The 22,164-nt window shown below is 43.0% G+C and overlaps 1 protein-coding gene across 1 annotated transcript in view; it reads left to right on the top strand.

Annotated features, from left to right (window-relative positions):
• The window catches only part of LOC130581026 (V-set domain-containing T-cell activation inhibitor 1-like), a 31,807-nt gene extending 10,140 nt beyond the window's left edge, over nucleotides 1-21,667 (top strand). Inside the window, exons 4-8 of the mRNA XM_057378902.1 lie at nucleotides 11,310-11,392; nucleotides 11,801-11,853; nucleotides 15,336-15,674; nucleotides 16,793-16,828; nucleotides 20,024-21,667. Of these exons, the coding sequence (XP_057234885.1) occupies nucleotides 11,385-11,392; nucleotides 11,801-11,853; nucleotides 15,336-15,674; nucleotides 16,793-16,828; nucleotides 20,024-20,127 (540 nt within the window). The 5' untranslated portion in view covers nucleotides 11,310-11,384 and the 3' untranslated portion in view covers nucleotides 20,128-21,667. The remainder of the gene's footprint in view (nucleotides 1-11,309; nucleotides 11,393-11,800; nucleotides 11,854-15,335; nucleotides 15,675-16,792; nucleotides 16,829-20,023) is intronic.
• Nucleotides 21,668-22,164: the final 497 nt, after the last annotated feature.

Raw genomic sequence — 22,164 nt, 5'->3', positions numbered from 1 at the left:
AAAAAAAAAAAAAAACCAAAAAAAAACCCAAACTCAAGAGATTCTTTTCTCAAAGCAAAAGAAAAGACAAAATCAAGAGAGTCCAGTGAAGTCAGCTCTTGAGTCCAGGGAATTTACGTTAGAGGGCAAAAGCATTAACATCAGGAGAAATCAGAGAACCCATGCCAGAATTCATTTGCCCTTTCCATGCACTTTTGTGCACTTTTCTTCCAGCAGTTATGGGTGGAACAACACTTTTCCTTCCCTTGACACAACCAGCCTACAAGAGAATAAAACATCCRATGCAAAACATTTCCATCTCAGCTGCTGGTGTCTCAGTTATAAAGTCATCCTTTGTAAAACCATCTGAAATGCTGTTTTAGCTGGATTTTCTATTCTTTCTGTCCTGGTTATCCCAGATCAGGGCTTGCAAGGCTGTCAGAACTGATTTGCAATAGGAAAGGGAATTCACAGAAAGAAACTGCAGTAAGAAATGTGACAGCATAAGAAATTGTGTGTTTTATCTTACTGTTCCTCTGTTTTTTCTGTGAAAAGAGACCTTCTACATCCACTGGGGGAAAAGAGAGAGAAGGAATGGGAGGAGCTGTGTTTTGATTTTTTAAAACCAGACCTGCTGGTCGTCTTCCAATTCTAGAAGAGCAACACCTCAACAAAGTACAGCTTTTATTTAAAAGATCATTAAAAAAAAAAATAAATCCTGCTGAAGTCCTACAGTTTCCAGCAGGAAAGGCAAGGCATGGAACCACCACACAAAAAGCAAAAATAACACACACCCATTTCCACCACGCACAGATAACAATAATGAAACAACTTTCAGTAGGTCCCCACACAGACATAAAGGAGAGAGCAGGCAACATGAAAATTAATTTATACACACAAGCCATAGGAAGAACGGGGCACTGATGTCAGAAAAGGGCAGGGGGGAAGATATAACCTCTTTCTTATGCCATGATTCTGAACGGAAACCCACAAGCAGGAAGCAAACTCAAGTGGTCTTTCAGAGGTTCAAAAGAATTGAGGAGTTTCTTGCTTTGCTTCCAAGCCCCAAGATGTTTACTTTGAAAAGCGGCCAACACCTCCCTATGTGTCTGTGATTACAGTCAGGGATAAAAAAAAAAATGATATTTGTGCTATTGCACTAATAACAAAAATTGCTCTTCTGCTGGTTGGATAAGAGTGAGACAAGATCTGATCATGCTTACACAACACCTGAGAGATGGGTGCTCCAGATAGAAAATGAGCATTAAAGGGATCTGAACCAAGCATTAAAGAGATCTGAAAGCTTTAGGAACACTGAGAAACATTCCAGAGTATGGGGCCTGCAGGAAGAGCTTAAGATCCCCACTCTTCCTTCTCCTACACAAATGGACTGTTACAGACCTTTTCTTCAGRCAAAAAAAAATGCATCCACCTCAGCTATGAAGCCAAAAGTGTACAGTCCTTCAGCACCTGGGCAAAACATCTCTGTATGACTGTTCTCCACTTGGAACAATTATATACAAATTAGCAAAAGAAGCATGAGGTGCTTGCAGGCATTTAGGGGCCCATGATTAGGATCCTGATTGTGTCCATCTCTGACAGACAGAGATTAATTGGACATTAATATTACCTTGGTTGTAACACAGCCATACAACTGGAAGCTTTCTGCTCCAGCACCAGAGCATCAAGGTTTAAAAAACTCTGTAGGCTTCAGCTTCATAAATAGTTTCAAAAAGCAAGGGTTGGGAAAGCAATTCCATTGGGAGGAGGGGGTCAGGTTTGAGTCTGCAATATTTGGCAACTCATTTTTGTCACTGRTTCAAGAGTCCTTGAACCACTCATCTTTTTGCTTGTTCAAAGTATTCCATGAGTGCTTAGTGCTTTACAACGGACATCACTGGCAAAAAGCCAAGTTGGGCTCCTGGAGAAGGAAATAGATTTTCCATTCCTTAATTATTTACTCATCTGTTTTTTTTTTTTTCCTTGAATAAGAAAAAGGTGCCACAGAACCTTCAGGAATATCAGAGGTACTTCATTGAGACACCAGTGGTACTGGGTGCATGCTATGGATTACTTGGGAAAAGTTACTCTAGGAACAGTTCCTCCCTCCACAAAAAGTTCTCACAAGCTGCAGTTGCAGGTCTGTTTACAAGAATTAAGAGAAACAAACCACAAATAAGAGCCAGACACCTTCACTTTTGCTTTAGAAGAGCAATGCTCCTCGACAGAGCAGCTCAGGCAGAGACCAGCTCCTATTTATTCAGTAGCTCTGACATCAGAAAGCTAATTAATGCCTTTGATTGGCCCCAGGATTTGTTCCAGATCTATAAAAACTTTATGATGAACAGTTACTTATAAACATGCTCAAACAGCTTCATTTTGTAGCTGAGTAGAAAAACCCAGGATGTGACTCAGGTGGTTTCTCCTCTCAGAGGAGCTGCTCTCAGGGTTTATGTTCCAGGTGTACAAACCCTTTGCGAGGTGCCTGGTGTGGGATTCTGTCTGTTCAATCCCCAGTGAACATCATTCTCCAGGCAAGAGCCAAGACAAGCTACAACAGGTTAATCTCAGTTTCTTTCTCTCCTCTCACCCTGACACCCTGAGCTTCCATTTGCAGACCCACCATTCCCAGTGTTTCAATGTCCAATTGCAACAGCTTCAAAAGACTGCTAATTAGTCTAATTCCYCTGTGGATCTCATTAATTCATTAATGAATACTTAAATCTCTTCTATAGAACAARAACATTTTCTGATTGACTCAACTTTCTTCCTCTTCTCACCTGGTAGGAAACATAAATCCAGCTGATTCTGGCATTACAAGCCAGGGATGAGATACATTGTCCTAACAGGTCTGATAGAGGAAAAAAATAAACTATTGAGCCTKGGTGGAATTGTCATGTATCACTAACAACAGCATCTTGTAGGGAAAACCTCTCTTTGGGACATTATGCAAATTAAAAATAGCTAAGAGGAGAGAGGAATCACAATACAGAAAAGGAACTGGTAGTCCTGGGGCCTGTCTGGCAAAAATAAACATCTGCAAGTCAGGATTTTCCCTRCTCTCACCCCAGTATTGGGCTGGAAAGTAATTTTGGAGAATAGAAATTCTCTGGCTTTAGTGTGTCACACTTCCTCCTAGATAAGGCAYCATACAAAAGAAATGCATTTTATTGACTATTCTGTCAGCTCCAAGCAGTCTCTTGAGATGAAATAGTTTTCCTTCTGCTTCCTAGGAAATTCCCCCAGAATTTCCCCTTGTCCCTCTCCCTTGTGATTAGGCTGTATCCGCTACCTGAATTCAAAACTTCCAAGGGAGGGGGTTTTCCTCTCTCCTTCTCAGGGCTGGTAACATTTACCAGGGGGGTTTTGTAATTCTGGTTTGGTGTGAAAGGTAACTGCTGTCTGGACAGGGAAAAAACCATGCTTGTAAAATGGGTTATTTTGGAGCTTTGCAATCTAAACAGCTCAGTTAACTCMCAGGGTGGTCTGGGTTTAAATGGACTTTAAAAATTATCTCATTCCAACATCTRCCATMGRCAGAGACACCTTTCACTGTCCCAGGTTGCTCAGAGCCCCATCCATCCTAGCCTTGGATTCTTACTTAGTGTTCAGTAACACAATTATTGCCAAGTTATATCCTCCCTGAGCTTTATGGTGCTTCAGCTGCACTCTGTCAAGACACTGGATGGTCAGGATGAAGCACAAAGAATAAAAGAATCACATTTATGAGCTTTTAGACACTTAGCATCTRTAAGCAGTGGAAGACATTGAGGCTGTTGAGACATTACAGGTGTTGGGCAGRGAGCTGAGGTCAGACAACACGCCTGCTTTCAGCATTTCCAGCTGGAAATGCCAGCAAAACATATTCCCACTAAAATCAGAGAGCCTGGCTGAGCCAGAGGGCTGGAGTGTGGCTGGAGCTGGGAAGCAAGAGGCAGCTGCTGCTCCTGTGATGCTCATCACTCCTTAACAGGAGGGAGCATCCTGTGTCACCTCTGTGGCAGCCACTCGCCCTGCTCTGCCCTTTCCACCATTTCAGGCAGCAATAACCTCTTTACCCTGCTTTTCCTGAAAATGTGAACCATCCTTGTACACATCCAGCTGTTCATGTACCTCATCCCTCTGTGGGAACTGAATAGCAGAGGAAGAGCTTAAATAATCATAAGATTTCCAATGCAAGCTAAGGAGCTCAGCCCATTGAATGATGGAGCTGCAAATCGTTTGCAAAAATTTAAACTCAGTGGAGACATTTYGGTGTAGTTGGTCCACAAGTAGAAGACTGGCAACTTTTCAATGAGACAGGATTAATCCACAYAGGGGATCTCTAATCCAGGTGGCACAAAACCCTTTAGGGCAAGTAATAACTACAATGTTGGGCCATGAGACAACGAGTGAGGAGAAATACCTGCCAACCACACCCATGCTGTGCAAGAGCTTCCCACGCATTTCTGTCCAGTTGGGTCCTTCTTGCCTGTATCTGGCTTATGAGGAGCTACATTTGGGGATTCCTATCACTTAATCAATATATAATTCATGCAGGTACCTGAGAGGGACAGAGGAAGGGCAGCAAGGTATMTTTATTTCACCCATCTTCTCTCCTGCTCCAATAAGTTTCTCCCCAGTCTGTGTTGAGTAAAAACCTCACACACATCTCAAGCAATAAAAGCACTCGGTAATCATTTTAGAGATTACTGCAATAAGTAATCATCCACTTGCACAGGAGCTGAGCTCCCTGCTCCAAAGCAGTGCTAGTAACCCAAACTGGATCATGTCTCTCTTCAAAACCAGGTCTCATTTTTACAGCTGTTCTCCAGATCATCCACTTCAGAAATACCGGTATTGGTCAGTGTTGGATTAATCCAAACATTTTTACTGACATCAGTTAACTTAATAATGCCTCCAAAACTTGTCAATAATTGAACCTAGCAGCTTAGCCGCTTGGTTAGGTAATACCAGATAATACCACCGATTTAAGGGTTAGTTTGAGCAGATGTCAGAGGGAATAAAAGCCCTCAGTAAAAACCAAAAAATTAAATCCTTATTTCCATGTTAACATTGTATCCTACAGCACCTCTGTAGGCTAAACAACAGTAAAATAAGCCATTATACAGAGAGTACTAGAAGCAGATGTTCAAGGAGGAACTGCCTCCAAAATAAGAAAAAAAAAWWWWTTTTTTTATTGTAATAGATTCAGCTGAATGGATCCTTGTCTCTTTCTGTACTGCCACTTGGGAGCTACTTCTTTAAGGCTACAGTTTCCTATATGGTAGAGCCTCACACATCTATGCCTTTTTCACATAACTGTAATCTCTTGAAAAAAAGAGATCTTTATTCTTGAGGAGAATAATTTATCCATCAAAAGAGGAAAGAACATTTTGATGGGATGGGCAGATAAAGAGCAGTGGAAACTCTCAGAAGASCAAAAAGGAATTGAGAAAAATGTGGGAGCTCTCAGAAAGACTTCACAAAAAGGAACAAAGTCTTTTTGGTCTCATTCCAGATGCTTCATCAAAGGGCATGGGACCACCACACACCACCAGTCACATGGAATAGGGTCTCACCCACCAGCAAGAGGCCAGGCAAAGGAGGGGACACACCTCATGTGCTTCCTGAGGTGTCACAGAGTGTCACATCTGCAGCACTTGGTCCCAGGAGGGCTCAGGACATGCCAGAAAGGGACAGGCGGGGCTGGGAACACTTGCTGGGGATTAACAGGGAAGAAATTCCTCCCCATGCCGAGAGTCTTTCCAACAGGAAGAATAGAAATGGGAGGCACTGCCCTGCCATACAGCAGCAGCGTTCTCTTGAGAAGCTAAATGCTGGATCTGGCACTAAAGTTATCTCACACATGTTTTAAKAGAATGGGATGAGGGCCCACTGCAGGAAATTGCAGGCAGATGTCGTGCCAAAGTGCCTAACACTGACCCCACAGGCAGCAGGGACACAGCATCCCCCTGGAATCTGTGCACAAAATCCCTCTCGTTCTTGGATTTGCCTTCACACAAGGGAACTGAGCCAAGGGCAGGGAAAATTCCTCAGRAATAACAGCTGGAAATATGGAAGCCACGGATCTCGACTGTCTGAGAATTCAATCAGACCAGACTGAACATGAAACCACTAAACACCCACAAGCCTGTAGCATCATTTGCTGAGGGCTGAATCCTGTTCACTTGCACACCAAGAGCGTGCTTCCTTCCCCCCGAAACTTGAAATGAAACGTGCCACTTTTAGCAACAGTCCCCAGAGCCACCAAACCCTTCCCATTTTGCAAAGCCACAAACGACTTCATTTCAGTCTGAGAGCAGTTTAGAAAGGCTGTTCTGAATTGAGTCTAATTTCCTGAGGCTTCCAGTTTGCTAAGTGTGCAACAAAACACAGCCCATTTTTGGCCAAACACCTCGAGTTTTGCTACTTTTCATCAAACCTTYGGGAAGATGCTCATGTTTGAATCCTGGAAGCTGATCCATTATAAACTGAAATTCCTGGTTTCCCCACATGTTTTATTTCCACACACACAGGAATGAATTCCTCCTTACCAAAGCTATTTGTTAAAAGCCAGGGAAGGTGAGTTCCTGCATGMRGTAAACTGGGRCAAACAAAGGGCMACAGAGCTGGGGAATGGTCTGGAGCAGCTGAGGGAGCTGGGRGTGCTCAGCCTGGAGAAAAGGAGGCTCAGGGGGGACCTTATCACTCTCTRCAATTATCTGAAGGAGGCTGGAGCCAGGTGGGAGTCAACCTCTTCTCCCAGACAACAAGTGGCARGATRAGAAGGGGCCTCAAGTTGCACCAGAGGAGGTTTAGAGTAGGTATCAGGAAATAATTAAGGGTTGTAAACCACTGGAACAGGCTGCCCAGGGAAATGGTGGGGTCACTATCTCTGGAAGTGATCAAAAACCAGGTARAGGTGGCTCTTGAGGACATGGTTTAGGGGTGAACATGGGGTGACAGATGAACTCGATGATCTCAAGGTCTTTTCCAACTTTAATGATTCTTGGATCCTACAGCTTCCCACCAGCACCATTCATCATCACTCATTCATTCATTATCCCTAAGAAGGAAAAGCTTTCCAGATCAAACAGGCACTTGATAAACTTTCAGTTCCCAGAGCCCACAACAAGCCTTCAACAGGCTGTGGGAAATTCCAGCAGCATGGGGAAACACAGGAAAGCCCAAAGGCAGCACCCCACCCACCACCTCCACAGCTGGGCTGGTGTGACTGGAGCACAGGGAGGGAGCAGGGACAGGGAACACAGAACCCCAGAGTTCCCTTTGCACAGCAGAAAAGGGCAAATTCACAGAATTACAGCAGCATTAACTTGGCTCAAACAAACAAACAAACGTGAAAACCAGGCCAGCCACCCACASCAGGACACCCCAAGATCAGGATCCCAGTCCAAGGCTCAGCTGTCACCACAGMACATTTTGAAGCCTGCAGCCCCAGGCAGTCCCCCAAGGGAGCAGAGGGCACTCCTTGCCACTGCCCTGAGCCACAAGGGTGCTACAGAAACACTTACTGCCACTGCACACAAATTTCCAGAAAATTGCTTTCAAATCAGGGCGATATCAAAACCTGAAACCCTTGAAGASGAAGCCACTATCATTTTTTACTACATAGCAGCATGTATCCCTCTCCAGCATTTCTTAAATCTCTCTCCTTGCACTAATTATAGGTCTGTAAATGATGCCTCATGCTGTTTATAGGCTGCTTTCAGATACAACCAGATGTAATCMCCCAGTTTCGGTACAGGCTGTTGCATCATAAAACTTTCTCTAAGAAACCAGGCTGTAATTTCCACTTGCAAACTCACTCATTAGCTTTCTATTAATTGATGGCTTCTACCTAAAGCTAAAATGATTGTAACTGTGGTTACAAGAGAGGAGAGCATTTAAAGAAATGACAAAAACGTGGGGAAGGAATAGCAGGGTGGCATTTTTCTGCTCAGGGCGCACTCGGGATTTCATAAAGTCATGGAGAAAGGTGCCTCCCCCACCCTCCCACAGTAACCACAGTCACCTTGCATAAATTTGCCCTCAAAAGCCGAAGGCATGCAAGGGAGGGGAAAGACAAACATGAAAAAATTGCCAGTGACTAAGCTACCGAGCTTTGCCAGGTGCACGATGACAAGTTTCCAATTTGGTAGCGGCCTTCATTCATCTGGGTGATTTGGGCTGATYCTTTCAGAGTTACTGGTGCCTTCTCCACCTCGTGTCACCCTCCATTCAGTGCCGTGCTGGATGGTGGCAAATGAAGGGGAAGAGCTGACAAAGCAAATCAGTTCCTTCAGTTTGTCCTGCCCTCTTAGCTCACAGCAACTTTGAAATCAGTGTCACAATCTGGGGCCACCACACAGGCAGAGTTTTAGTGTTCCTAGAGCATAAAACCTTCAAACGTAGCATTCAGACCCTTTCTCATCCCCATCCCTCCTGCACTGGAAAGGGACAATTGGAATCCATTTGCTTTGTGACACAAAGCCCTACTATTCAACAGGCACTGAGAASAGTTTGTTACGTCCCTACTTAATTAATTTAATTTTATTGCAGGCTGAGCTAGCATGCCCAATAAATGGCCTTGCACATATGATGCGAAAGTTGGATGGCAGAGACTGTCAAGCAGATCGTAATTTTACAATTTAATTATATATGTTATAATTTAATCATACACTTTAATTACACCCAATGCCTTAGTTATTTCAGGTAGGTTAGTGTGTTAAAGAGTTATTAATTTGCATTTGAATTCTTCAGGAAGTGATTATTCATTGCAAAACTTTACTCAGTTAATTATTTTAACCTCTGGGGAGGGGGAAAAAAAAAGAAAAAGTCCTAAATAATTCCTTCATCTGATTAAAATTAACAATATATGGGTCAAATTTTAAATCTGAAAAAAATTACAAAGAAAAAAATTGCTAGTTTCCAAACTTCCATTTCATTAAAACCAGAACTGGAAAATAAGAAAAATTAAATACCAAATAGAAACTGTTTTTAGTGCTTATCCACATGCTGCATAAAATGTCTTCTACCAGCTGGACTGGACAGACAGGAACAGATCTCCCCTTTAAGGTACCAGGACCTTCAAGCTAAGTCAGCTCAAACCAGAAAGAAAAGTTATTTCACCTAAACAGCAGTGAAWTAAGCGGAATTAAGGGTCAGGTGCTCCAGCCAGACCCGTCTGAAGCATTCCCGTGGYTGGGTTCTGCTTCCTTAAAAAAGACCTGCACTAATCTTTCTGTCTGCACAAGCTCAGCTTCAGTGGGGAAGTAACAACAGCACATGGCGGGCAAGAGAGCTCAACATTCTCACAAGCAAAATTTGAAATTTGGCATTTCAACTCTGCTCTCAGTCACTCCCCAATCCAAAACTTCCAAAGAGGAATTTGTGAGAACCAGAAATCCCACAGGGACTCTGTGGGTGTAAGCCAGCCAGAGACAGGGACACAAACAAACYGGCTGTGCTGGAACAACCACCCTCGTGTTTTTCTGGAGTCAGAATCAAAACTATTCGAAAATTACTGACTCTCCAGAAGGATGACACGACTTTCAGGAGCTCTGACTTGTGGGTTGCTCTGTCTGCTGCTACTGCACCTTTGAAAAGGTCTGCTAGGTGGCCACAACCACCAAAACTTGTTGCTATTTCTGAATAAGGAGATTATCATGAGGAACACCTTTACCTACCAAGAGTGGACACAGACACAGYACCAATGGCTGCTGGGCCAGACACCTTCAGCATGGCCAGAGACTTTGCTGCTGCCCAAAAGGAGAGGTTGGTATGGGGCCCTGGTCCATCAGAAGTGGTCAGTGAGGAGCCTTGTCCAGGAGAAGTGGTCAGTGTGAGGCCTTGTCCAGCAGAAGTGGTCAGTGTGAGGCCTTGTCCAGGAGAAGTGGTCAGTGTGAGGCCCTGTCCAGCAGGAGAGGTTGAGGTGGGACCCTGTCCAGCAGAACGAGTTTGCTCCCAGTATTTTTGCAGGTTGTGTGGAGTAAATGTCTGCACAAAGCTGAGGGCAGATAAACTCTGCTCTGCTGCCAGAAAATCAGGAAAAGGACGAGTACACGGCCTCAATCTGCCCCAGGGGAGGCTCAGGCTGCACACCAGGARGAATTTCYTCACAGAAAGGGTTGTTGAGAGTTAGAGTGGCTGCACAGGAGGTGGAGTCACCACCCCTGGAGTGTTCAAGGAACAACTGGACATGGMACTCTGGTCTGGCTGACAAAGTGGTGGTCAGACAAAGGTCAGACTTTATCTCAGGGCCTTTYCCAACCTRAATGATTCTGTGATAAGASTGGCCATCWRCACCTCAGTTTCATTGACAGGAGACAGGCAGGAAGGACACAAATATGGGATGARATTCTGTAAATGAAGCTTCCCTGGCATGAAACAACAACCTCCTCCAGTGGGGAGGGAGGCAGCCACAGGAGTCCATCACAAACTGCAGGACACACTGGTTTTCATGACAAAGAAGCCAACATCGGCAGATGGCTTGCACTGAGGACCAGGAAAGGGCTGCTAAACAAAGCACAATCCGGGCTTGGCCACGAGGAGAGAGGGAGTAACACAGAAACCCAGGTCCTGCTCACCCCAGGAATCGCATTGCACCAGGAGCAATAAGAAAAGCTCCAGCACCTTCCTCACATGGAGCTACCTCAGTGGGAAGAGAACCTTGGCTAAACCGCTGCCTCCACCATCAGCGTTATCTCTGCAGACACAGGGAGGAATAATCACTCAGATATTAAGTGGTGATTAATATCCTTAAGCTGTGAGATCCTATGAGGATGGCAAAAGCAAGCCCAAACCCCAGATCCCCCCACACACCTCCATCCCCGTTTCATTCTGGATTTATTTCCTTTTCAAGCACCTAATTCAAAATCCTCCTCAAATGAGATCTTTTAGGCATCGTTTTCCTTTCAGGATTATTATTTTGTTAGTAGATGTGCAGTTTTGGGGGTATTTGGCAGTTTGTAGGATGGTGCCCACAACTCCTGGTAAATACAACACCCATCAGGTTTCTCCACTTTGTTTGATCTCAACTGGCTGCAGAACAAGAATCCCTTCAGYGGGCTGAGCTGAGGGCTAGTCAGTGCAGGGCTTGTGACTCACATCCGTCCTACACGAGCAAAAACATTTTTGGTATTGCAAGAGTGTATCCAGAATGCAAACATGCAGAGAATCTACATACACAGAGTGTAAATGATAGATACACAGAAATTATATAAGTACACACAATGCTTTAAATACACAAAATGAAAAAAACCAGCAAATGAGGTACCCAGTAAAYAGCCTATTCTCTTATAAGAAACACTTATAAAAACAAAAATTGAGAGTCTTTCACTCTTTTGCAGAGACACAAGGAGCAGCTGAAGTGTTTGGTGAAGCTCCCAACAGGGACAGATTTCCAAGGGCTGGGAGGCACAAAAATGAAATGGTAAGCTCTGCTTTTCCTTGGGCTGTGAAGCAGCTGAAGTTTGGAAGCAAAGGGGATTTCATTTAATTRCCAACAGAAAATAATCTCAAGATAAAGTTATGACTACATAGATGCAATCAACTTTGTCCATATGAGAAGGCAAGAGGGAAGCACAGGTCTAGTGGTGGAAAATGAAGCCTCATCCCATTATGGCCACCTAGAAACCTCAGTTCCACAGGCAGGAGATAAAACCCACCCCAAGACTCGATGGCAAAACAAGCCAGGGTTTCTAACCCATCCAAATTACCTGCAGAGATGAGGGAGCTGGAAAAGATGGCACAAATTACACCAGAGGAAAGGTCTTTGATCTCTGCCCTAGCATTCTAACAAAGCATTTGACCTTTTTCTCTTCTCTCTCCTCCTCATTAGGGAGACTGCACTCTGGATGATTGCCTGCTCRCTGCTTGCATCTCTGCCCAGAGGTAAATATCCCCTGAAACACACCTAGGAATCTGCAGGAGCATTTACCTGCCAACACACAAGCTGCAAATGGAATCTTGGAGCAAAGCAAAACAAATTAATGCATCGCTTTGCATTTATTTCATCCCAGTCCAAGGTTTTCAAGCACAGGTTGTGACCTTCAGGTAAACCCCTGTAACCAAAGGAAGTGGTTTTCAGAGTTAAGGTGTTTCAGAGCCATCAGCCTTCACCCATGAAGTTTATCCTGCCACATCCTTAAAAGTACTCAACCATTTTCATATTATTAAGATGGAATCTCATCCTTTACAACCCCCAACCATCCTGCATCTGTTTAGTTGCAGCAGAGTTGAGTTTCTGAAATTATATTAATTAGATACAATATTCCCTATGAAAAGGCTAGGCTAGAACGTGCTGTTGAGGGAGCTTTATTCAAGGTGCCATTTCCTTATTGAAGTTTGAAGTCAGCACTTTTRAGACCTCTGTGTGTGGTCAGGATTCCTCTGCTTGCCCAGAAGTGCCTCATATTTGCCAGATGCTGTGGTGGTTAATGAGGTTACATTTCACCTGGATAACAAGAGGGGAACAAAAAAGCCCAATCTTTAGGAGCTTCCCTGCAATACACTTTAGTTCCTGAAACAGGAATCTTTTCTCACTATAGGAATCTTACAGATTAGTTAAATTGCCACATTCAACTTCATTTTAACAGGCTTAAATATTCCAGCAGCATTTAAAACACATAATTCTACAAAAAAAAAAAAATCCACAAAATAAACTCATCCCACTTTCCATTCAAGCCTCATAACTGCAAGTGAAAGCTGTGTGCCAACATKCATCTTCTCTAAGGTAGAGAAGAGCCCCTTCCACTTGCAAAGCTTGCTTGGCAGGTGAGATGAGCACTGGGAATTCTGATTTACAYAGCAGAGCAGCAGCTGCCACCACCAGGCTGCTTCACTTTTCTCTGCTTCCTCATCTCCTGCTCCATCAACAGCCTCCATGCAAAGCTCACCAGCAGCACCAGGCTCCAGCAGGACTTTATTCTTCTTCTCAAAACTGGCTTCTGTAAAGACACTTCACTTGCCCCCAGGGGTCTGTTCTGCCCATCTGACCTTGTCCAGCTGGGCTCATTAAATCACTCATTAATTACAGCAGATTTTAGTCACYTGCTCTAGTCCCAGCCAGCTTCAGCAGTTCCTCCTTTTTCACCTCCTTCTGGTCTGTTTTTACCAGCTGGGAGCAGTGAGGGCAGGGTGGGCTGAGCCTTGTGTGTGTTCAGAGTCTTTAGGAGTGTTCCAAGGTTTGTTCACCATGTCCTGGAGGGAAGGGAACGGATGTGGCTCAGCTCAGATTGAGCTTCAGGAAGAGAAGAGCAAACAAGTGCCCTTCCAAAAGCAGCATAAAATTCCCAGGTGTCCACAGTCAGGAGACAGGGCTCACCTTCTCCCTTCTTCTTCAGCTCTTTAGGATGATCCTCACTGACTGTTTTTCTGACCAAATTCCTCCCTGGGCAGCCTGTTCCCAGCTCTAATTACCCTGTGATGAGTATTTTGTTGTGGCCAAAGTGTAGCAACCAAATGGCTGCGCTCTCCACACAACAAGGGGATTTTCCTTCCACCGCGGACCAGAAAAAACACTTCGGATGTGTGGGGTTTTTTCAGCTAAACATTGACATTGTTGGGCAAATYGGACAGGGATCTTCAGCTGAAAACTCTGAAAGCCAAAGGGAAGCAGATGTGTGGTGACAGAGTTATAACCAAAGACGTTTACTTGGCTCTGAGATTTAGCTCTCCATATTACGCTTTTCCTTCTGCTTTCATGTCTGGACAAACACAGTGTGGCACMAAAGAGGCTGATTGAGATGGAAACAGAGGCCTGAGCATGTGACAAGCTGAGCCCTGGCTCAGTCAGTGGCTTCAAGGGGAAACTGGGACTCTCTCTGGTCTTTAACCTGTCATATGCAGAGAGCTGATGCAAACMAAAAACACAGGAATGACCCCACTGCAACCAAGAATATTTATTCCAATATTGAATCTAGTTACTTGCCCCTCACACTTCACAGAACTTAGGCCATGGAAGCAGATTGAGTTGTTTCACAGTGAATTTCAGCTTTTTGGTGCAGTCACAGATTCACGCTGCTTCTGTTCTGCTCTGTGCTGGGAATAACTTTTCCTTCCAAATTAATTAATCTGTATTTTCATTTACAAACCTATTTTATGAAACAGATTTGATCAGAGTGCTAATTTAAGCCCACATTCTGTGCTGGAAATACCTAGTTGCCTATGCTTTATAAATACATAAAAACCTTCTTCCACAACCCMGTCTTCCCCTGGAAAATGTAGCATTACAATCTGGTAGGAATTTCCCACATGGTAGTGGCAGACCCACCCATTTTTGCAAATYTGTGTTTTCAGCTCACTCRGAAGGATTTATAGAAATAATTGGCRTCAGAGTTATTAAATKAACAGTGCATGTAAGTGGGGTGCAGCCCCACTGCCTGCCCTGCCTGTGCCCCTGTTCACTTGCAGGGTGTCTTCATCTTGGAATGTGCTGGAATTGGTTGGGAAAGTTGGGGAGTTTGGGAACACCTCTGCCTGATGTCTAGGATACCCACCAAGCCTCCCCAATGCAAGTTTTAAGGACCAGGTGAAGCATGGCAGATCTTTCCTTAAAGATCTCCAATGTCCAGTTAGAGGACGATGCTGTATATATCTGCATCTACAAACAGATTGAGGATCATCACACAAAGAAATGTAAAATTAAACTCAATGTATCAGGTACCCACCAAGTCTCCCAAAGGTCTTGGAAAAATCATTTATCTGAAGTGAGAATGACAAACTCTGGGCTGCTGGAGTGTAGCACCACAGAGAATGAGAGCCATGGGGTCAGTGAGAGTGCACCAAACCAAACCTGCAGAAAAAATGCCCTGCTCTGTCAGACCCTCTGCAGGAGAAGGGAGATGGGAGCCTCCAGCACATTACCTACCAGTTAGGAATCATGATCTGGTAGCCCAGTAATGGGAGTTGTGAGTGACCAAACTCATCCAGGAGTTTTCTCCTGGTCTAGCCCTGTTTTAACATTTCTCCTTTTTTCAGCCAGACTTCCTACAAAACCAGAACTTGTTTAATCATGTCTGCCCACCTCCAGTGCCCTGCATCCCCTTTTCCTCTTGTGAACTGACCTGTTAATTAAAGTCAAATCAGACACCTAATCCCAAAGACTGARATCCCCAAGACCTGGAATTAAAATCACCAGCTAAGAAGAAACAAGTGGAAACAAGTTCAAGCAAAAGCCACAGTGCCAAAGTGAAGGCAACTTGCACGCATCAACACCTGTCCTGCTGCACAGCTGGCTGGGCTCTGAGAACACATGGCCCTGCTGGCTGGAAGGAAGGGGAGTGGCAATARTGATRTGGGKWAGACAAATCGTAGGAAATCTGGTGYCCCTCTCTGTGCTGYRCACTGATGAAGGTGTCTGGTTTTCATTCCAGGTCAGCTGGACACCACGTGCCACGCGTTTGTTGGAGAATCTGTGGTTCTGCCTTGCAGCACCACCCCTCCTGGAGAGCTGAGCCTTTCCAAGTCCATGCTCTACTGGCAGATTGGCATGAAGATAGTGCACTTCTTTCAGAAGGGGCAGGACTCGCTGAAGGCCCAGGACAAACAGTTCCATGGCAGAACCAGTCTTTTCCTGGACCAGATGAAGYATGGCAATCTTTCCTTAAAGATCTCCAATGTCCAGTYAGAGGACAATGCTGAATATATCTGCATCTACAARCAGGTTGAGGATCATCACACCAAGAAATCTAAAATTAAACTCAATGTATCAAGTAAGATTTCTGTTTTGTTCAAAGGGAGGGCACCATTTCTTGTTGATAGGCCATCTTTGGCCGTTGTCTGGGATGACTTCAAATTTTAAGGCAATTCTTCTCTCAGTTTYTTTCTGTTCCTTTCTTTTGTTGGAAGAATATGTGAGAAAGAAAAGAAAAATCCTTTTTTGTTAAGCCTCAGAACTTCAGCAGTCCTGAAGGCAAGGCACTGCCTTTYCCCTCTCCTTTTCAGGAGACATTAMTGRTTACCATCCCCAAATTTAAGTGTTTGGTTATTTATGGGTTTGCACTGCCCTTGATCCATTTTTCCCTACTGGAACAGGAGAGTTCATTTCACTGTTTGCATGTGGGTCTGTGAAGCTGAAGTTTGAGCTTTGGCACTTGGATCCAAAGTCCAGGTCACAGACCCCTTCAGAGGAATGACAGCCAGTTGCTGCTTTCCTTTTCCCTGGCAGCTGGAAGRTGTGGATCTGTTTGAAGATCAAGAATTATTATTTTTTTCTCCTTAGGAAAATGGGTGAGACCATAATACATGTTTGAATAATGTCAAACAACTGAGATAACGTTTGAATTATCTACAAGCCACTAGAAGGATGAGGAATTGAGTTTGACCAGCTGAAAAACTGAAAAAGAAAACCTAAAATCATACCCTTATAACATGTCTTGCCTGAATAAATCAGCTGGAAACTCATTATACTCAATCACATAGATTTAATCCTGCTTAAAATAGAAGAAATTGTTTTCAAGGAATATAAACCTTGGCAATATCTTTATTTTAATGCACATAATTCCCAAAAGAAAAATTTTTTTAAAATGTAAAGTGAAATACATTTGGTCAGAAAATTTCAAAGTGAAATGTTTTGCAAGTTTCAAAATGGAAAAAAAAAATTGAAAATGCAGAATCAGAATATTTCCTTAATCTATTTTTTGGGAACTGTAAGATGTCTTTGATTTAACTCCATGATAATACTTAAACCTTTGGTTGCTTTGACAAGTGTACTCTTCCTCAAAAAAAAAAAAAAAAAAGAGCGTTTACACTTAGATCAATTATCAGAAAAACAGAAAAAGTTTTAGGCTCAAACAATTAACTTTAATTATTGTGGGGGTTTTTTTTCCAGAGCAAACTAGGACTGAGGAGCCACCTTCCCCTTCTGGTAAGGCAATATTCCTTAATTTGCTGAGTGTCTGAGTGAATATCCTGTGCTTTATTTTGTATTTGTGAGATTRGGCAAATATGCTGAATAGAAAAAGTCAACAAACTTAGGGGGCTTGTTCTTTCTTACTAACCTTGGCAAAATACAAAAATACAGCTRTCCCAGACTGGGAGAAATATCTCCACCACTGAGACAGAGCTGGACTGAAGAGAGGAGTGCCAGGAGTCCACAATGTCCACAAAGCTACTCACCAGCATGGGCTTCATAGAAAACAGTAAAAAAACAAGTAACACAGGAGCCACTCRGTTCTGGGAGTTAAGGACTTTTAAAATTACCTAGGAATKAATAAATCACAGGATCAWCAAGGCTGGAAGATGCCTTCAGSATCATCYAGTCCCASCATCAGCCTGGCAYRACCATRATCACCCCTAAACCATGTCCMCAGGYTCCACATCCAGAAGCCTCAGAGAGAGTGGCTCCACCACCTCCCTGGGCAGCTTATTCCAATGCYTWTAACCACTCTTTCAGTYMATTCTTTTTCTAATATCTAATCTGAATCTCTCCTCACATAATTTAAGGACATTTCCTCTCATCCCTTCAATTGAGACACGGCAGAAGAGACCAAYCCCCATCTCACTACAATCTCCTCTCAGGTAGYTGTAGAGTTAAACTACCAGACTGAGAAATTTGAGGGTCCTTTTGCTAATAAATATTTTTTTAAAAATACATGATTAGTGACTCCACATAAGTTCTTCTGGGAAATTAAGATAGATTTCATCCAAAAGCAGTTTTGCGATATAGTACAGATGTTATTATCTAGGTTTATTCGTTACAGAGAAGTAACTACATTGAGATGATTTCTAAACACTTCTGCAGTGAATTCAGTGCAGAAGGGATGTCCAGCTTCTAGATACCATTGTCAGTAAGTTCTTCCCTAAAAATCCTCCTTGCAAGCCAGATGATTCTTATTAGTGCTACAGAGTCTTAAATTGGCATCAAACCTGTAACACTTTGTCATATAAAATCAACAGCTGCAATTTGTATTTTACTCCCTGGAGCTGGAAAATATGATCCTTTACATAACAATTATCATATTACAGTTAACATGGTAAATTCAGCTATACTATGATATTACAGACAGATCAGGCTGCAATAAACTCAAACAGAAACTAAGAAAGAGAAATGTTCCAGTGTTTTGTCTCATGATCACACAGAACAAAAAAAAAAATCTGTTCTCATGCCTCATGAGCAAAAAACAGCTTGAAAAAAATACAGGAAATATATATTTTTAGATCTAAAACAGGTAGTCTAGTTGGCTTAAAGGTCTTCAAAAAACATGAAGTTAAGTTCAAGGTGGTATTATGGTCTCTCACATTACTTTATAAAAGCAAACAGAACAGGAGYTAGAATATCTCTGGCTGTTGCCTTCCACAAGAAATCAGAAATTATCAAAGGTCAAACTTGTTAATGCAGAAGCAGAAGGAGATTCTCAAAACCAAATGTAAGTGGGTTGTATTTAAATGAGATAGTTGTGTGTAAGTTTGACTCTGCCAACACCTTCATGACAACTATCCCTCAATATAAACTGTTTCTTACAATGAAAAGGCACTTGCATTGAGGAAAAAAAATATAAATTATTGGGACAAAGGGGAAGTGTTTCACTTTGCTATGCAAGTGCAAACTGAATCACACACCTTTGACACCTGATGGTTYTTGTACTGCTGGATTCTGAGGAACTTGGAGATGAGGAAAGAACAAAAGCCTAACTTCTTTAATGTAATTTTTTGCAAGAAGAAAAAATATATTTCCTGCTGTCAACTTCTTTTAAAGAAAATGTCARCCACAGCTCACTTTTAATTTATTTTGTTTATATAATTTTCAGCAATTTCTTAAGAAAAGAAGAATCTGTTTTATGTTAGTTGTTATTTCAGCAGGGACTTGGGAAGATTAAAAAATGACCTGCTGAGAACAAAGACATTGTATGCAAACAGTTCTCACATTTCACAGTCAACCAGATCAACAAATACTACTTTAATGCAAAACAGAAACAGTTTTGCTCTGTTTCACTATGGCTACATTTCTGTTTGTYTGCTGGATTGTTTGCTTTTTGTAATTGCTTTAAAATGCCAAATTTGACTTTCACTCTGAGTGTCTTGAAAGACTCCTCCTAGGTCAATAAAACTGGTTTAACACTTTTTCTGGGAAAAATAATGAAAGAGGCTGGGCCTGGAAGAGGACACAAAAGGCCAGGAACCTTGTTGTGACAACCCTACATTTATTTCAAAGAATTACCRACGACTACCTGATGTTTATTTGCTCTCTGGACATTAATATCACCAACTCCTTCTAGGAACAGGGGAAGCACCCTGACTAGGGATAAATTAACTACAGTGGGATTCTGACAGCTGATCCCATAGCAATGGGGACAGCCCTTAGGCTGGTGATGTAAAAACCAATATACAGCCTGATCTTCTCAGAGAAAAGCTTGGACCTGAACACTTATAGGAAAAAAAAAATCTCTTCTGTTTAAGTCAGGGGTTGAAAATCTCTTTTTATTTGTGTATTAAATCCAGCAGAGGTTGAAGGTACCACCTGTGTCAAGGGTAATTTGTGTCCTGTGTCCACACTGTGGGKTTTGTACCAAGAGTTGCACAGTGCTGCTACCACCTAAAATATCTGTGGCCTAGATTTTTTAGTATTTATTGCCATTATTTATGGATTCTTAACCAAAACATCTGCCTCAGGCCCTGAGTGAGAAGAATGAAAATGTGTTTTCATCCTAAAATCCTAGAATGGCCTGACTTGGAAGRCATCTCAAAGATCATCCCATTCCAAACCCCTGCTGTGGGSAGGGACAGCTCCCAGCTGGCTGGCTGTTTCTTTTCTATCAGGATTTTAAACAAGGATTCTCAGTCATCCAGAAARGTTGCATTCATTGTTGCTGAGTTTCTGCACCTTTTCTATGACAAAGAAAAAATTATTTGTCCCAGTACCTTGAGACTGTTTTGTCCAGATCGTGTACAGACACTAAAGGGAAATTTTGAAAATGAAAAATCCATTGTTTTAAAAACAACCTTCTGTCATGTAAAACTTCAAATGAGCTTCAAAACTTCAACATGTGTCATGCAAACTTCAAATGAGCTTTTTTGGCAAGGCACCACTTTCATGCTGACTTTCTCTTTTTCAATTTTTCAGGGCAGAGTCAGACTTGCTCCGGAAGCCCCACARTTGTGCCATGTCTGGCTCTGCTTCCCCTCCCTTTCCTCCTCCTGGTCCCCCTGGGCRTTTGGCACTTGTAACTGGGGAAGCCAGCCTTGACTTTGGGAAATTCTCCGCGCCAGAGGACGTTTCTGGGCAGAGCAGGTCTGTGGGGTCGGTGTGACACCTGTTCCAGAGCCACAGGAAAGAAGCACCGAGAGCTGAGAGCAGACCAAGCATCAGGTGTTTACACCCCACATTCTGGCGCTCCACAAAACCCAGGGCAGCAGAACTCTGAAGGGGCAATTCTGCTTTTTCCTTTGTTCCTTGGAGTTTTAGTGCTGCCAGGATAAATATTTTATTTTGGATTGTGTGGGTTTGCTTTAATGACAGGATGAAAGATTCCCCAAACGCCAGGATCGCATTTTAATTGATCCTCATGAGATCTTTTGCATCTCATCTGCTGTCCTTCAAGACAGCTGAAAGGAGGAGCAGGGGTAGCTACCCTCTGTGTCAGACAAAAACTGGAAGTAGGAACACACTCCCATTTTGTGAAATGTAAGKATGGAAACCTTGTGAAACTTGATCCTGTGGAACTTCAGCTTCTGTTTTTACTCTTAAGCGTCATGGTCTAGCAGTAAGAACCCTTTTTTTCCACAAGAAATGTAGTATTTCATCAGCAGAAGGGTGATAAGAAAGGGTGACAGAGAAAGAGGGTAGAAATTCATCAAATATCCACAGAGGAAGGAAGTGATGTATTACTACAAAATCCACTACTAAATAAGTCAGAAAATTTAGAAGGCTGAACTCAGCACTCTTTTTGCCATGAAACATGGCAAAGCTGGAGTCTTAAGCTCAAATTGCAAYGAGAAATTGTTACTGTGACAATGTTCTTTAAAAACAGTACCTTTGGAGGGGAAAAATACTTTAAAATTCATCAGAATCATTGTAACTGATACTTACGCAAACTAGATGGGTTTATTTCTGGAAATGTTYAACTCAGGCCACATAGGTGTCCTGGGTAAAATTTGGGTCGAAAGGATCCTGCACACAAACAATGTCGAGAAAGTGCAGAAGTTTTCTTTGGGGCCAGAACCACAACTACCCTATTTCACAACCCAAAAGCTGTCCAGAGAACAGAACTACTCCCCCGGGCTGGAGATCAGCGGTGACGGCAGCACCCCCGTCCTGCTGAGCCCTGGGACAGTGACTCACGGGGTCATTTGGAGTTGGAACAGTTGCACCTTTTTTTTTTTTTTTTTCCAATGGAAAGACATTTGTTCTTGCAAGGAAGGGACAGAATTAAATTATGTAGCTTAAAACTGAGGTGAGGGAGGCAGTTACCTTTGAGTTTCTCATCTAAAAAGCACTTTGTCCATGGTGGGGGAGAAAAACAAAATCGCACACACAGCTTGTGCTGTGGCTGCAGTGAAACTCAGCTGGTACTTGGCCACCCTGGACACAGAGCAGCTCAGAACAGCTGGAGTCCCAGTGCATAGAGAGATTTGACTGTAAGAATTGTACATATTGTGACTGTCTTTTTGTGTCCTACCCTCCAAATGTTTGTCTCAGATTTCATGTATTTTTCAAGACAAAATTTGATTACGAATAAAAACCTAAAATAAAACCAAAAACCCTTATGAGAGCAATTTCTTGGTCTGTAAGAGTTCTTTATCTGTATTGCAGCTGTTCCTACAGGTAGAGAGGCTCCTCTGCAATCAGAAAGTGTAAAACATCCATGTAGTTGTGTTGGCCCTAAAATTCTGAACTGTCTCCCCTCACCTCCAGGACTCTGTGACTTCTGAAAATCCAACAGCCACTTARGCAGCACAGCATTTCTGAGAAGGTGTAGAATCCCAGAAGAGCTGAGAAAGCTCATTGAGTCCAACCCTTAACTCAGCACTGCCAAGTCCACCATTAAACCATATCCCTCATACACATCCTTTAAATCCCCCAGGGGTGGGGGGTGTTCAGCTGAAGAATCCCAACATTTTGGCAGCAGCTGTTTGTGAGCAGACAGGCCCTGTCCAGACATGGTTCTGATGGATCATCGGGCAGAGAAAGACTAGAGACAAATTCTTGGCAGCAGTGGCCCTGCCCAGAGGGCTGCTAGGAGAAAAGCAGTCTGCCAGGAGCAA

The sequence above is a fragment of the Malurus melanocephalus genome, unplaced genomic scaffold (genome assembly GCF_030028575.1).
Source record: "Malurus melanocephalus ecotype Western Australia unplaced genomic scaffold, MMel_1.1 scaffold_379, whole genome shotgun sequence".
NCBI lineage: Eukaryota > Metazoa > Chordata > Aves > Passeriformes > Maluridae > Malurus > Malurus melanocephalus.
This window is presented reverse-complemented; position numbering and strand designations above follow the sequence as displayed.